Genomic DNA, 16,118 nt, shown 5'->3' with positions numbered 1-16,118 from the left:
ACCTCAGTTTCCTCATCTGTAAAACGGGGGTACTGGATCTGCCCTTTCCTCTCGGGGCTGTGACGGCTCCGTGGGACGGGGATGAGGGTCCCTGTAGACTGGGGAGCGCCGCAGGGTCTTATCTTACCACCCCCTCCCACTTTTGTGTCTGACGCTCTCCTCCAGCGGCAGCCACGTCTGGACGGACTCACTGTTTGAGAGCAATGGCTGCTGTCCCCGCACCTCCACGGGGTATTGAAACCCACAGTGCACTGGGCCGCGTGTTTACCTGGGGTTCTCAGCCCCCAACCTTTTTTTCTTTCTTTTTGCTTTCCTGTGTATAGTGTTGTACGTACTCTTGGAAGCTACTGTAAATCCATCGCAGACTCATGCGGGGTGTACAGCAGTGAAAATGACAATGGCACAGCCAGTGCTAGAGGTAATATAAGACAATAACAGCTCAGAATCTTCCCCCAGAGCTTTAGCCATTACTCCTCAGACGTCTGATTGTGCTGTAATCACTATTCATCCACCCACCATCATCTAATCATCTATTATCAATCCATACAATCATCCACCCATCATCCACCATCCACCCACCTACCCACCCATCCACCATCCACCCACCTACCCATCCATCCATCCATCCATCCATCCACCCACCCACCCATCCACCATCCACCCACGTACCCATCCATCCACCCACCCACCCACTCACACATCCACCATCCACCCACCTACCCATGCATCCATGCATCCATCCACCCATCCACCCACCTACCCATCCATCCATCCACCCACCCACCCACCCACCCATCCACCATCCACCCACGTACCCATCCATCCACCCACCCACCCACTCACACATCCACCATCCACCCACCTACCCATGCATCCATCCATCCATCCACCCATCCACCATCCACCCCATTGATTCTCCTCCCTCCCTCCCCCTGCCCCTTCCATCTGTTCATCCATCCTTTCATCCTTCCGGTGAAGAAGTATTTCTTAAACTCTACCGTGTACCAGGCACTCCTAGGAGCTGGGGATTCAGCAAGGAACACGGCAGACAAAATTCCCGACCTCGTGCAGCTGAAAGCGGGGTCTTCTGGGGATTGTTGGTTGCAGGGCGGCCCATAACTCAACCTGACCTCCCCGCAGCCCGTGTGCCACATGTCCTTGGGAGAGGAGGCCACCGTGTGGGAGGGGAAGGTTGGCTTTCACACCTGTTCTACCACGAATAAGACGCCGGGTGAATGAGCAGTGACAGGGAGGAATTCTGCTGCTATAACATACATGTTCACACCTGTCCTACCACGAATAAGACGCTGGGTGAATGAGCAGCAACACGGAGGAATTCTGCTGCTGTAACATACATGTTCACACCTGTTCTACCACGAATAAGACGCTGGGTGAATGAGCAGCGACAGGGAGGAGTTCTGCTGCTGTAACATACATGTTCACACCTGTTCTACCACGAATAAGACGCCGGGTGAATGAGCAGCGACAGGGAGGAGTTCTGCTGCTGTAACATACATGTTCACACCTGTTCTACCACAAATAAGACACCGGGTGAATGAGCAGTGACACGGAGGAATTCTGCTGCTGTAACATACATGTTCACACCTGTTCTACCACAAATAAGACGCTGGGTGAATGAGCAGCGACAGGGAGGAGTTCTGATGCTGCAACATACGTTGAAGGAGGTTTGCAGAACCAAATGCTTAAACATGGGCTCCTTCCTGCTTCCCCGAAGTCACACAGGGACGCTGCTCTGTACTGAGCTTCAGTCCCCACAGGAAGCCCAAACATGGCAACACACGTGTGGCCACTTCCATGTGGCAAACACAGTGGGAAGCTGGATTGCACAGCTGCCCAGTCTCATGCTCAGCCCAGCTGCACAGATGGAGCCCAGCTGCATGGAGTCCGGCTGCACAGATGGGGCCCGGCTGCATGGATGGAGCCCGGCTGCACGGAGGGAGCCCGGCTGCACGGAGGGAGCCCGGCTGCACGGAGGGAGCCCGGCGGCACGGGGCCCATGAGCACCTTTGCTCTGACCAGCACCGCAGGAGAGCAGCCTGCCTCCTCTCTGAGCGTCAGAGATGCTGCGCCTTTTCATTCAGGATGAGGAACAGGAGGACGGACAGGCGGGAGTGTGGCTCCGGCAGTGCGGCCTGTGTCCGGGGGACAGTACCCTCCGGCCCGCGGGGCCTTTGTGTCAGCCATGGCGGCTGATGAACATTCCGGAGTCCGGGTTCTGGAAGGTCTCGATAGAGAAGAAACCCGGTATATCGGGGATGCGCCTCCCCCGGGAAAGCGTCTGCGGGCCTCGGTTATTTTGAATCCGAGACGGATCCATGGCGTTAAGGCGGTCCCCGACTCCTCTGCCTGCGACTGCCCTTCAGGGAACACGTAAGTCACATGTGAACCGTGGCCGCACGCGCCTGAGTCAGCAGAGCGGAGCCAGGAGGAAGGCAGAGCAGAGCCAGGAGGAAGGCAGAGCGGAGCCAGGAGGAAGGCAGAGCGGAGCCAGGAGGAAAGCTGCTGCTGGCCGGGGCCGGTGTGTGTCGTTCTGTTTCTGTGGTTGTTAATCCTCACCTGAGGACAGGCTCCCGTGGATTTTTAGAGAGCGGAAGGGAGAGACAGACACATCGATGCTCTGAGAGAGACACATGGATGGGTTGTCTCCTGCACACACCCCGACCACGGTACGTGCCCTTGACCGGAATCGAACCCAGGGCCCTTCAGTCCGCGGCCCGTGCTCTATCCACTGAGCCACACCAGCGAGGGCTGGGCCAGTGTAAAGCAGCCGTTCACACAGAAACCGGGGCGCGGCGCCGAGTGACCCTTGCGGGCATTCACGCGGGAACGCGGACAGGCCCTTCACCCCGCAGCCCCACGCCCTGCGCCCCGAATACTAATCCTCAAACCACTGTGCACTGTGGAGCGACTGGTCCCTTACAGACACGTGGCCTCATTTCCTCCGCTCCCCACTCCCGTGGGGACCCCGTGAGGTGAGGGGCGTCTGGGCTGAGACAATGCTGGGATGCAAAGCAGCCGGAAGCCCACGGCGGAGATGGATGGGCCGAGGCGCCGGGCCGGGCGGCCTGACCTCCCTGCACCGCGGCTTCTGTGATTAATCCACCCACGCGCTCAGGAAGCTCCTCTCCACACGAGCAAATTAAAAACACCCCGCCCCCGACAGGAACGCGGGGTCATAAGGGAGAACCCAGTCGACGAGATTTACGCGAAAGCACCAGCTCAGCAAGAGAGAAAGCTCCGGAGTCGCTAATAAGTGTAAATCAGGGGGGCTATTAGCAGGCTGGCGGGAGAGAGCGCCTTGTAAGTGACCTGCTGGGCCCTGGCAAGGCCAGCCCCCACGGCTTCCGTCTCCAGGGCACGTGGCCATGCCTGAGCACTGCCACCCACCCTGCCAGCGCCGGGAAGGGCACCTCCAGAATCATGCGACGTTTCGAGGGTCCCCTCATCTGTGCACCCCCAAACAGCAAGCACAGGAGCAAACATATCTGTTCAATATGTGAACGGATCAGTAAGAAGATGGATGGGTGGAATAACAAATAGACAAATGGATCCATGGAAGGGAAGAAGGAAGGAGAGAAGGAAGGAAGGAGGGAGGGGGAAGGAAGGAGGGAGGGAGAGAAGGAGGGTGGGAGGGAGAGAAGGAGGGTGGGAGGGAGGAAGGGAGGGAGGAGGGGAAGGAAGGAGAGAAAGGGAGGACTGACTGCTCTCTCGCTCCCGGGAACTGAGGAGCAGAGGGGCTAACGGCCTCTATTACCCAGAGCCCTTGCTGTCAGAGCTGGGCTCCCCGGCCTCTTCACCCCCGGCCGGGTGTCCAGGCTCCTCCTGTCTTCCCTTTGTCTCTTGTCAAGAGTGTGAAGACATGAGCCCACTGATCAGCAACGTGAGCTTTCTCGTCCCTGGGAGCCCTTCCTGGGCACACACAGCTGGCCTGGAGCAGCTGACACCCTCCCACCCTGTGAGCAGCGTGGGGCTCAGGGAGCTGACACCCTCGCACCCTGTGAGCAGCGTGGGGCTCAGGGAGCTGACACCCTCGCACCCTGTGAGCAGCGTGGGGCTCAGGGAGCTGACACCCTCGCACCCTGTGAGCAGCGTGGGGCTCAGGGAGCTGACACCCTCGCACCCTGTGAGCAGCGTGGGGCTCGGGGAGCTGACACCCCCCCACCCTGTGAGCAGCGCGGGGCTCGGGGAGCTGACACCCTCGCACCCTGTGAGCAGCGTGGGGCTCGGGGAGCTGACACCCTCGCACCCTGTGAGCAGCGTGGGGCTCGGGGAGCTGACACCCCCCCACCCTGTGAGCAGCGTGGGGCTCGGGGAGCTGACACCCCCCACCCTGTGAGCAGTGTGGGGCTCGGGGAGCTGACACCCCCCACCCTGTGAGCAGCGTGGGGCTCGGGGAGCTGACACCCTCCCACCCTGTGAGCAGCATGGGACTCGGGGAGCTGACACCCCCCACCCTGTGAGCAGCGTGGGACTCGGGGAGCTGACACCCCCCACCCTGTGAGCAGCGTGGGGCTCGGGGAGCTGACACCCCCCACCCCTTGAGCAGGCAAAAACCCGCGCATTACGTCGGACTCCCCAAATGCTGCAGCTGTCCCCCGGCACCTGTGGGGGACTGGTACCAGGACACCGACCCCTCCCTGCAGACACCAAGGCTGTGGAGCCCGAGTCCCTCCTGTGAAACCCCCAGCCCCCTGCACCCGGCCAGCCCCCCATACCCATGCTCCCCAACCTCAGGCTGAGAGCGGGGTTGCAATCAGCTGGTTGAATCTGGTTGCCTGTGACTCTCAGGGCAGCACACTCTTGCACCTCCGGAAGGGATTTCCTTCTGGAAGCTTCCACGGGTGCTCTGGCCAGAAACCCAGGGAGTTTCCTGCTCACAGTTTCCCAACACGCCTGTCAAGCTGCGGCCCGACCCCGGAAGCCGCTGCAGGCGCGAGTACTTGCCCGGTCGAGGGGTTCATGATGCAGCCCCCCTTGTCCGGGGCCGTCCGGCAGCTGCAGCCGCGCTCCAGGGTGTCGTGGTTCATCCCGAAGTTGTGGCCCAGCTCGTGCGCCAGCGTCACGGCCGCGCCCAGGGGGCTGTCCGAGTGGTCCTCCGAGAGAGCACAGGGCACAGACTACAGCTCCCCCCGCCAGGCCTCCCCCCCCGGCCCCCCCACCGCCACCCTCCTTCGATATGGGCCTGACCAGCTGGCTTTGAGGGTTCCCACTTCAGTCTACATGTTTGTTCCTAATTCCCACATCATTTCCATCTTTTTAAAAAGTTAGGCGTCCCTGGATGCTTTTCCAGGAGGAATCGTTTTAAATATGTTTTTATTGGTTTCAGAGAGGAAGGGAGAGAGAGAGAGAGAGAGAGAGAAACATCAGTGATGAGAAAGAATCATGGACAAGCTGCCTCCTGCACGCCCCCTACTGGGGATCCAGCCTGCAACCCGGGCCTGTGCCCTGACCAGGAATTGAACCCTGACCTCCTGGCTCATGGGCTGACACTCAACCACGGAGCCACGCCGGCCGGGAGGAACCTTGATAAATGCTTGTGTGGAAACAGAATAAGGGATACGAACTCCAGGAAGCCACTCAACCTGATCAGATTGTTACAAAACGTTTACGCGCCGCACGCTGGCGGCGAAACCTGCTGGGCTCATGCGGAACTGAGTTTCGGCTCTAAAAACACACTGACACCAAGATGAAGCGGCGAAGTCAGTTAGCAACCGGCTGTGGAACCAGGAAACAGAAGATGATTCCCTCTTAAAACTTCACGGGCGGCTCTGGGAACACAGCTGGGCTGGGGCTCGAAATGACCCTGGCTCCTCCCACAGCCCCTCTCCCCGAGGCTTCCCCGGCGCGGCTCTCACTGCCGGCTTCCAGGCTCAAGAAAAGCCAGCGGGGAGCCGGTCAAGCCAGCAAGCCGAGGAGGGGGTGCGACCCTCCAAACAGCCTCCTGCCTCTCCCCCTCCTCCCCCGGGCACGCGGTTCCCCGAGCCCCGGCGTGCCCAGGGAAGAGGAGCCCGCCCTGTGGGCGCCCGCGGAGAGACAGGCGGGCAGTGAGGAAGTGGGGGTCAGCAGAACACGCTCCTCCGCTTGCTGACACGGAATATTCACACGTGTTCCCTGGAAACCTGCGGGGACTCCCCGGTTCTCGGAAGGAAGGTTTGTTTGTGTAGCCGGGACGCTGGGCTGGTCTCTGAGGACACGCCCCGTCGGGGCCGGTGCAGGGGCTCAGCACGGGCCTGGTGGCACCTTCCCTCGTGCTCGGAGGGGCGGGGGCAGGAGTCCCCAGTGGGCAGCCTGCCAGAGCCGCCTCCCTCTCCAATTCATAGGAATCAAGTCCCCAGTAGCCCTCCCGCCTTATTTCCTTTTACAAACACATCTAGCCCATGTATGACAAAGTGATCCCTGTACAGCCATGAGCCCAGGCCCCGCCTTCCACGCACGGGCTGCTGCGCAAATGGTCGGACACTGGCTGGGAGGTATGTCGAGCATGTGCTGTGGCGCGTAGTTACAAACCTCAGACGTTTGGCTGCTGGGCCTGGAGGCTGAGCCGTCAGGAAACCGTCCTAACGGCTCTGTTCGGTGCGACCACAGGCCACCACGAGGCGGGGAGGTGAGGGCAGCCCGGCCGGGCTCATCCCGGCGCCGGGAGGGAATTCCTGGCTGGAGCTCTGACCAAAACCCCCGTGGAACTTTCCCTCCATCAACGGGGCTGACTGGTTCGCGTGAGCTATTTTTACACGCTCTCCTCTCCTGTGTGCAAATTGATGTGTTTCACCAGCAGCCCCTAAAATATTGTAGGGCGCCCAGCCACCGTGGCTCAGGGGTTGAGCATCGACCTATGAACCAGGAGGTCAGGGTTCGATTCCCGGTCAAGGGCACAGGCCTGGGCTGTGGGCTCGATCCCCAGTGTGGGGTGTGCAGGAGGCAGCCGATCTGTGATTCTCTCTCAATGTTGATGTTTATCTCTCTCTCCTTCTCCCTTCCTCTCTGAAATCAATAAAAATATATTTAAAAAATAAGTTAAAGAATAAGATGTTGTGGGGTGTGTAAGGTCACAGACAGAGCTAGAAGGAGGGCAGAATGAAATCTGAAAAGTGTTGACCAGGAGACGCTGACTCCACAAGGCCTGCGGAGAGCAGAGGTTTCCCGGGAACCGTCACGGGGACTTACCATGACGATGCCCCCGGACTGCTCCGCCGTGCACATGCTCATGATGGGCGCCATGCCGATGGTGGTCCCTTGGAAATAAACCCCACTAGGAGACAAAAGAAAGGACGCTCTGAAACTAACGCAGGATGAGGACATTTTCTAAGATATATTTTTTTGGACCTTTGATGAAAGAAAACAACATATCAAGGTCAAGAGCACTGTGTGGGCGTGTAACCGGGTCAAGGGTGGGGGGCGCACATGACAAAACGGACAGAGAGGATGTACACAGGCAAGACGCACACAGTCCCGGAGTGACCCGCACGCCTGCCCCGGGAGCTGCGTGAGGGCGCGTGGCCGCGGCGGCATCCTCCCCTCGCAGCGGCTTCTGGTCCAGGGGCACCGCGGTCCCACGACCTGTCCAGATTTTTGTTTCCAAGACTCAGACAGCCGGTCGCGGCTCTTGAATGTGTAACTGGTGGTCTGCCTCCTTCTCAGGGGGGTGAGGGCGGGGGGAGGGGGCCGCTCCTCATAAACACATCTGCTGGGGCTGGCTGTGATGTCAGAATCGCGGGGAGCTGAACGGGCGCAGTGGACGCTTGCTCTGTGCTCTGTTGTCGCTGGGGTTAGGGTTGGGATTGGGGTTGGGATTGGGGTTAGGGTTAGGGTTGGGATTGGGGTAGAGATTGGGGTTGAGATTGGGGTTAGGGTTGGGATTGGGGTTGGGATTGGGGTTAGGGTTGGGATTGGGGTTGGGATTGGGGTTAGGGTTAGGGTTAGGGTTGGGATTGGGGTTAGGGTTAGGGTTGGGATTGGGGTTAGGGTTAGGGTTGGGATTGGGGTTAGGGTTAGGGTTGGGATTGGGGTTGGGATTGGGGTTAGGGTTAGGGTTAGGGTTAGGGTTGGGATTGGGGTTGGGATTGGGGTTAGGGTTAGGGTTGGGATTGGGGTTGGGATTGGGGTTAGGGTTGGGATTGGGGTTGGGATTGGGGTTAGGGTAGCGATTGGGGTTGTGATTGGGGTTGGGATTGGGGTTAGGGTTGGGATTGGGGTTAGGGTTGGGATTGGGGTTGGGATTGGGGTTAGGGTTAGGATTGGGGTTGGGATTGGGGTTAGGGTTGGGATTGGGATTGGGATTGGGATTGGGGTTAGGGTTGGGATTGGGGTTAGAGTTGGGATTGGGATTGGGGTTAGGGTTAGGGTTGCTATTGGGGTTGGGATTGGGATTGGGGTTAGGGTTAGGGTTAAGGTTAGGGGTAGGGGTAGGGTTAGGGTTAGGGTTAGGGTTGGGTTAGGGTTAGGGTTAGGGTTAAGGTTGGGTTAGGGTTAGGGTTAGGGTTAGGGTTAAGGTTGGGTTAGTGTTAGGGTTAGGGTTAGGGTTAGGGTTAGGGTTAGGGTTGCGCGCCTGGGTAACACGACAGGACAGAAACCCACACCCTCCCACGGTGCTCTCCTGCCGGTGGACCTTCTAAAGTGGAATCGGCAGGAGAATGGCCGACCCCCTGGAGTGAGTGTAGAAGTCAGCCCCTATGCGGCCTCAGCACCCGGCGGAAGCTTCTGGAAGAGGACCTTAGGGCTTCCGCGGGCGCTGCTTTCCCTTCCGGGGAATCTTGAGCAGCGAGTCCGATGACCTCAAGGCCCGTTTCAGGCAAGGGCTTTTAGCTCCTACCTCATACATGAAAAATGAAGCAATGTAACTGCGGAATCTCGTGTAAAGGAAACAAATGAGTTTTCCATGTGATCTTGGCCATGGACATACATGGGTTGCACAGACATTATTTGAAAAGATAGGTATTTTGGTGGTGGTCGATGGGACAAGAGGGAGCAAGAATAGATATAACCCAACCTACCAGTATGTGTGTATGACCGTGTGTATGTGTGTGTCCACCCACCCGCCCACCACACTCCCATGGACACGGGTAGGGGCTGCGGCTGTAACGCTTCTATCTGCCGAGCATTTCACAGAAACAACTGCATGTATGTAAATGAGGAGGTTATACAAGAGGCTGATCTATTTCCAGATGTTCATGTTGGACAGACTCCATTTGGGAAAGAAGTCAGAACAGAACACTTTGATTCGGCTTTTTAAGAGTTCAGGATTAATCAATGCACAAAATATGAGGCAGCCGCAAACATCCAAGGCAGGGAGTGAAGCAAACCCCCCGTGACAGTGGCCAAAGCAAAGGAACACGACCGCCCGCAGCCTCGGGGTGGGCGTTTTCCAGAGACGACGGGGAGGGATTGGCTGTCCGCTTCCCGTAAAGGCTCGTCCATTAGACCCGATTCGCTGAAGGGGAGTGTCTATCTCTTCACAGCGTTTAATTCAGCGATAGGAGCAGCGCGAGAAGACAAGGATCGTGGCATCAACTGTTTCAGGATTTTAATAAAATGTTTGCCACTTTGGAAACAACCTACTGCACACCACGTTAGGTTCGGGTAAGCACGCTTCTTTTTGGATCGGAAGGCGTCTGTGGCAGCTCATTACGTTCTAGCTCTGCGTTCCCTCATTGGCTACTCCACACACGGACCGCTCAGGGCACTTCCTTGTTGCCCGGCTCCCCCAGCAGATGGGGGACCCACACCACCGTGTCCACGGCTCCCCCGGGGAGGGATTTGGTTCCTGCTCGGAGCCAGGGCAGCGGGGTGGAAAGACAGACCCAAGGCGGATGTGCTGCCCTGTTGCAGCCTCGGACCCTGAAACCCAAGAATGCCGCCAGGCGGGCAGCACAGGTGTTCCTGCTCCGAGCCGCTGGCGACCACCACCCCAGGCCCCGCCTTCGGATGGTGCATCCACATTCCCGCGAATAAGGGAAGAAAATGGGCTTTAAAAAGCTGCCCGCTCTGGACAACCGTGCATCAGGCAGAGACTGGAACAGGCTGCCCAGCCCGGTCAGCATGGCTCAGTGGTTGAGCTTTGACCTATGAGCCAGGGTTCGATTCCCGGTCAGGGCACATGCCCGGGGTGCGGGCTCCATCCCCAGCAGGGGGTGTGCAGGAGGCAGCCGATAGATATTGATGTTTCTCTCTCATCGATGTTTCTATCTCTCTCTGTCTCTCTAAAATCAATAAAAACCTCTACACTAATAAAAGAGAAAGATGCAAATTGACCGTATCTTGGTGACACCCACCAGCCAATCAGGAGTGAGAATGCAAATGAACCCAACAAAGATGGCAGGTTAGTTTGCATACACAGGTGCCAAGCGGCCAGGGGTGGGGCGGGATGCTTGCATCGTCACCATGGTGATGATGCAGGCGTTCTGCACCGCCCCAGCAGCTCCGGGCCTCTGGGCAGCGTGGGAAGGCGGAAAGGCGGCTCGGGCCGGAGCAAAGGCGGGGCCAGCAGCCAGGGGAAGGAAGGCACATTCTTGCACGGATTTTTGTGCATCGGGCCTCTAGTATTTTAATAAATTTGCATAAGGAGAACGTCCAGGTGACGGAAGAAGGAACAAGACATTGGACAGAGGAAGAGTTTTCCCAGGTGTCCAAAGGGAGACTTCACAGCAGACCCCCGATTCCGGTCTGGGGGCCTCTGCCCCCCTGATGAGGGCGGAGCGGCCCCCTGGGACGCGTCCGTGCGCCCGAGAAGGCGCAGCTCCGGCCCGCGTGGTGGAGCTGGAGGAGGCGGGTGCGCTGGGCCGCTCCTTCCCCAGCCCGGAGGTACGTGCCGGCCTACCTGACAAGCTGTGCGTTGTCGTGGGACTTGCGAGGCAGCAGCTTCATCTTCCTCCAGTCCAGAAACTCGTGCAGGCTGGCGAAGGGGTCCTGGCTGACGGGGCACTTGTCGATGTCACTCCACACCTCCACGCCCACCAGCACGACGCGGATGTTCAGCGGCCTGTAAAACTGATGGGGACAGACACCCGCTGGGAACCGCGTGAATGGGACCCTGAAGCGCAGAGCAGGGCAGATCTGCACGCTTTGAACCTCACCGACCGGGTGAGAACAACACCCCGTGCCCCCCGGTTCCCAGGCACCAGCAGTTAGGACGGTGCGTAGGGCCCGACGCCCAAGGACACGCTCACTAGGTCCGCAAAGCTCCAGGGAGGAGCCTCTGTGGTCTCCCTGGTTTGCATGGAAGCTCACACTTCCAAGGACTCCGTGGAGAGTAAAGTGCGCAGAGACCGGGAGCCTGGCTGAAGTCGCAGCGTTGTAGCTAACGCCGGCCAGTCCCTATCTGCCAGCACAGCCCCCTGAGCTAGTCGCCGTGTTCAGACTCTGCCAACGACAGCCACTTGTCCATCTAAGCCACACGCTCTACCGAGGCGGTGCTGAAAAGGAATCGGTGTTGACCTCTTGGCCAAGTCTCAGGCTTGGCCGACACGGTCATATTCCGTCACCCATCATCCATGGAGGAGGTTTCGAATTAAACGGGAAAATCAGGAGCTTTTGGAATCGTAAGGCACACACAGAACCCTCCTGCGGGAACGAGACTGACCGAAGGTTCTTCCCGTAGTGACGCTGGCTCACCAAGTGTCCCGGAAAGATCTGTTACTGAGAAGTTCCTCTCCCCGGCAGGAGGCCAAGCCCAGGTGCACCCCCTCGTTAGTATTCATGGCCACGTCCACAGCCCCGCCCACAAGCCCACTGCCCCGCCCACAAGCCCACAGCCCCGCCCACAAGCCCACTGCCCCGCCCACAAGCCCACAGCCCCGCCAACAAGCCCACAGCCCCACCAACAAGCAGCTGCCCTGGCTCAGAGGTGGGAAGGGATGGTTTGCACCAGACACGCTTATTGAGGCGGACGAGCGGCCCGAGGAGAGGTCAGAACTCCCCGTGGCCCCGACCGCCTTGCTGGCCCACGTGCATCACAAAGACCCGGCGGCGGCTCTGCCCTCAGGGCCCGGGGACACGGGATTGCCTGGCTGGCTGTACAACCTTCCGGCGCCTGTGATGTGGGGGCAGGGCCCACTGAGGACGCCGCCTCTTCTGATTCTCAGGTGCCAGCGAGAACGACGTGGCTGGGGATAGGCCGAGGTCAAGCCCCCGTGGGGAGCAGGTCCTATTTGGAGCTGCTAGAAGCATCTGGGCCAACCAGGACCGAAGTCACAGGAGCTCCGTGTTGGACTTCAGCAGCGTTCCCACGCGGGGCGCTCACGACACGCTCCCCGGGGCTGAGCAGCGCGGCCGGGTCGACCCAGGGAGGCGGCCCATCCTCCCTGCTCATCTCCTCGTCGGCTGGCGCACCAGGCCAGCAGGAGGCCCGGGAACACAGGCCACATCTTGGAGCAGACGCTGACGGAGCAGGCCACGCCGCCCCATGCAGACGGCAATCGGGCGTCACGCTCACAAGCACGTGAGACGTCATGCGGCCTGAACGCGGCCTGCGGCTGGTGGTGTAACCGGGACTTGCTCGCAGGCTCCCAGCGAGGCTCCCCGGCAGAATGGAGTTCAGGGACGCCCTGGCCCTCTGGACGCCCGTGTCCGGCTGCCGTCCTGTGACGGGAGGTCACATTCTCAGTGGGTTCAGGTCAAAGGTAGCGGTGACCAGAAGGCAGAGACACCGGTGTCCACAGCAGCTGGCCAAGCGTGGGCTTCAGGGCATCTCTGTAGGGGGTCCCGGTTTGCCTCCGACAGGTGTCGTGGGTAAGCAGCGACTGGGTCAGGAAGGGCCCTGTGGCTGCTGCTCTGAGCCGGCTATGGGTCCCTCCAGTCACATCCCAGAGCAGATCTCACACATGATGGATGTGAGGCCCAGCCCTGCGCTGACGCCGATGCTGCTGGGATCTGTCATGTGTGCTGAGCGCACCTGCAGCCGCCTTACCCGCCCCTCACCGCCTGCTGACTGCTCCTCTGGGGCTGCCGAGAGCCTCCTCGTAATGAGCACCCACTATGGCCTGGGCACAGGGGCCAGGGTGTATGTGGACGGGACGTGGTCTGGGGCCAGGGTGCATGCAGATGGGACGTTGTCTGGGACCAGGATGCAGGTGCATGCAGACGGGACGTGGTCTGAGATCAGGATGCACGCGGACGGGACGTGGTCAGGGACCAGGGTGCAGGTGCGTGCGGTCGGGGAAGAGCCGATGGGTTCACCCAGGAACCCGGCAGCAGCGGGCACTGCTGGGCTCTGGCTGTGGGCGAGGCCTGGCTCTGGCACAAACAGGAAGGCCCAGGAGGCCCTTGCCCTGGGCTCCGAGGGCTCAGGGTCCGCAGGAGCTCACAGCCCCGATCCCCGTTACCTCCGAGGAGCCGCCGCCAGGAAGGGGTGCGCCGGGAGTTCCGGTGCGGAGCCCGGGGGCGGGAAGGCCGGGGAGGAAGTGGACCTGAGGCCCCGCGTGGGACGGGAGGGGAGACCCACAGGAGAATGACCGGAAGACACGGAATTCTCGGGGGACGAGTCCGCCCACGCAGTCGCGGAGGCTCAGCCTCAAAGAATCTGCAGCTGCTGCTGGCTTCTTCGTGAATCAGAAGTGGGGAGACGGGGGAGAGGTCAGAGAGGCGGTCCCCAGCCCCTTCATTTGGCAGCCATTCCTCCCCCCACCCTTAAATCAGCCCGGGGGAATGTCTCAGGGGTTGCCAGCAAGTGACTGACGGGCCTTCCTGAATGTTCCAGAATGTCACCTTTGGCACTAAATCGCTTGTGGGTCTCCAGTCTGAGCTGCCCGCTCCCCTGCAGCGATTATTAACTCAGAGCGGCCACGGAGAGCCACGAGTTTGTGAACGGGGAAGCTGCCACCGGGACCGGCATGGCTCACGGGGGCCGAGACGCTTGCAGAAGGCAGCGCGGCACAGTGGAATCTGGGTTCCTCGCTAGTCCAGGGCTCGCCCCTAGTTCACACGGGTGCAGAGAGCGTGGGAAGGGGCCTGGGGACCCCACCAGCGTCTCCAGGGCTTGCCGGGGCAGCCGCACACGTGTGTCCAGCAGTTCAGCTCTCCCACCAGAATCAAGGCCCACGAGGCTGGCAGACCCCACGAGGCTGGCAGAGCTCTGCCCTTCGATCAGCGTGCGGCTCCTAACACCCTCCCGACGCCCCCCTGGCTGTGCGGGGCAGCGGGATGTCACAGGCGGCGGAGAAGCCGGCGGGAGAACGGGGTGCATCACTGTGACAGCGACTCGGCGTCCACAGTCTCGGTTTCACGCCACCCGCGGCCTTTCACCCCGAGGTCTGACTCCTAGTGCGCAGGGCGCGGCGCTGCCCGCACGGCCGAGTAGAATAGTCCCATTTCCGGAAGGGCCTTGGCTTCCATTCTCCGGAAAACTTGGAAAATCCCAACCACTCAGATATCACCGGCGGGTTTGTAACCACGGCTACAGCGAGGAACCCTCAAACGGCCGTCTCCGAGGAGCCTGGCCCTCCTCCCTCTCACCCCCCGCACGGGCTGGAGACAGCGACCGCCGAGGACTAGGCGTGTAGGACAGCGGTCAGAGCGTGTCCCACGTGAGGACCCCTGGGAGATTCGGTGCCCAGGCCCCACTCTGACACCCGGCTGCCATGCCTATCAAAGTGGGAGACGTCCTGTGTGGGGTGGAGCATCCGTCCCACGCTCGCTGCTCACTCCCATGCAGGTATGCTCCATGCAGGTGTGTTCCTTGCATGTGTGCCCCATGCAGACGTGCTCCATGTAGGCGTGCTCCATGCAGGCGTGCTCCATGCAGGCGTGCTCCATGCAGGTGTGTTCCATGCAGGCGTGCTCCATGCAGGCGTGCTCCATGCAGGCGTGCCCCCATGCAGGCATGTTCCGTGCAGGCATGTTCCGTGCAGGTGTGCTCAATGCAGGCGTGCTCCATGCAGGCATGTTCCATGCAGGCATGCCCCCATGCAGGCGAGTTCCATGTAGGTGTGTTCCATGCAGTCATGTTCCATACAGGCGTGTTCCATGCAGGTGTGCTCCATGCAGACGTGTTCCATGCAGGCATGCTCCACGCAGGCGTGCTCCATGCAGGCACACTCCATGCAGGTGTGTTCCATGCAGGCGCGCTCCATGCAGGCGTGCTCCATGCAGGCGTGCTCCATGCAGGCGCGCTCCATGCAGGCGAGCTCCATGCAGGCGAGCTCCATGCAGGCGTGCTGCTGAAATGCGTGGTGTAGACAGTTTTCCCACCTCCTTGGGGACAGGTAGAGGGAGGGCCTTCGGTGGTCAAATGCCCTGGGGTTAGACCCGACTCCCAGGTCCCCTCCAGCTCTGCCATCGCCTTTGTCACCTCCTGGTCCTCAGGGAGGGCTTGCCACCTGCTGACTGGGCTGAAAATCAGTGTCCACGCCCCAGAATGGTGAGGCCTCGTTGGCACGGGCGGGGCTGATGGGGCGGGATGTGGGGCCATGGGATCCTCCCGGGGGACTTAGGGAGAGGCTGGCTTGGGAGTTCTCCCAAGGGTGGGATGCACCCGACCACGGCTCTGGGTCTAACGGGGAGTCTGAGATGCCAGGGCTGGGGCTCTGCCCGGCCAGCAGGGACCCGGAGGAACGTGTCCCAGGCCGCAGTCCGGCAGCGTGGCGGGCATCTCCGGCAGCCGCTCCGGGCCCCGCGGTTCTGGGCTCCGAGGACAGGAGTCCCCGGTCCAGCCCGGACCACAGGTGGCTCCCGGCTCCCCCTGCTCAGACAGACAAGGTGAGCGTCATCTCCCACCTGGTTTCCAAACATGTACACGATCTGAGTGACATAATTACCTGGGAAAGAACGTACCTTGTCCACGTGGTTCGCGATCTCTATCAGCCGCTGCTTCACCTTCTCCAGGTCCTTTCCTTGCCTCTGAAACTGAACAATTGGCCATGTCAGCATCGTCACAGCCAGCGCGTCACTCAAAGCTCCTCGTCCCGCCCAGCCCCTGGGCACGCGCAGCCTCGGGCTTCACACGCCTCCCAGCTCCCTGCGCCATGGACCCCATCCTGCGAGAAACCTCCCGCCCGGGACTCCCCGAAGCGCCCCGAAACTCGCCCACGCCACGGAGCGCTCCTAGGACAGTAGCTCCTGCCTCGCCCAGCCTCACCCGTGACGGGCAGTCACCGTTTTGGTAAAGA

The 16,118-nt window shown here is 60.5% G+C and overlaps 1 protein-coding gene across 2 annotated transcripts in view; it reads right to left on the bottom strand.

Moving 5' to 3' along the window:
* The window catches only part of ADAM12 (ADAM metallopeptidase domain 12), a 176,348-nt gene that overhangs the window by 37,496 nt on the left and 122,734 nt on the right, over positions 1 to 16,118 (bottom strand). For both annotated transcript variants that reach the window (XR_013814711.1, XM_079793191.1), the window contains exons 8-11: positions 15,784 to 15,855; positions 10,835 to 11,004; positions 7,186 to 7,270; positions 4,966 to 5,114 (exon numbers count right to left, since the gene is read on the bottom strand). Coding sequence is in view for 1 of the 2 variants with exons in the window: in XM_079793191.1 (XP_079649317.1) it covers positions 4,966 to 5,114; positions 7,186 to 7,270; positions 10,835 to 11,004; positions 15,784 to 15,855 (476 nt within the window). In the remaining variant the exon portion in view is untranslated. The remainder of the gene's footprint in view (positions 1 to 4,965; positions 5,115 to 7,185; positions 7,271 to 10,834; positions 11,005 to 15,783; positions 15,856 to 16,118) is intronic.

Source organism: Cnephaeus nilssonii (genome assembly GCF_951640355.1).
Source record: "Cnephaeus nilssonii genome assembly, chromosome: 16".
In the NCBI taxonomy this organism is placed as follows: domain Eukaryota; kingdom Metazoa; phylum Chordata; class Mammalia; order Chiroptera; family Vespertilionidae; genus Cnephaeus; species Cnephaeus nilssonii.
This window is presented reverse-complemented; position numbering and strand designations above follow the sequence as displayed.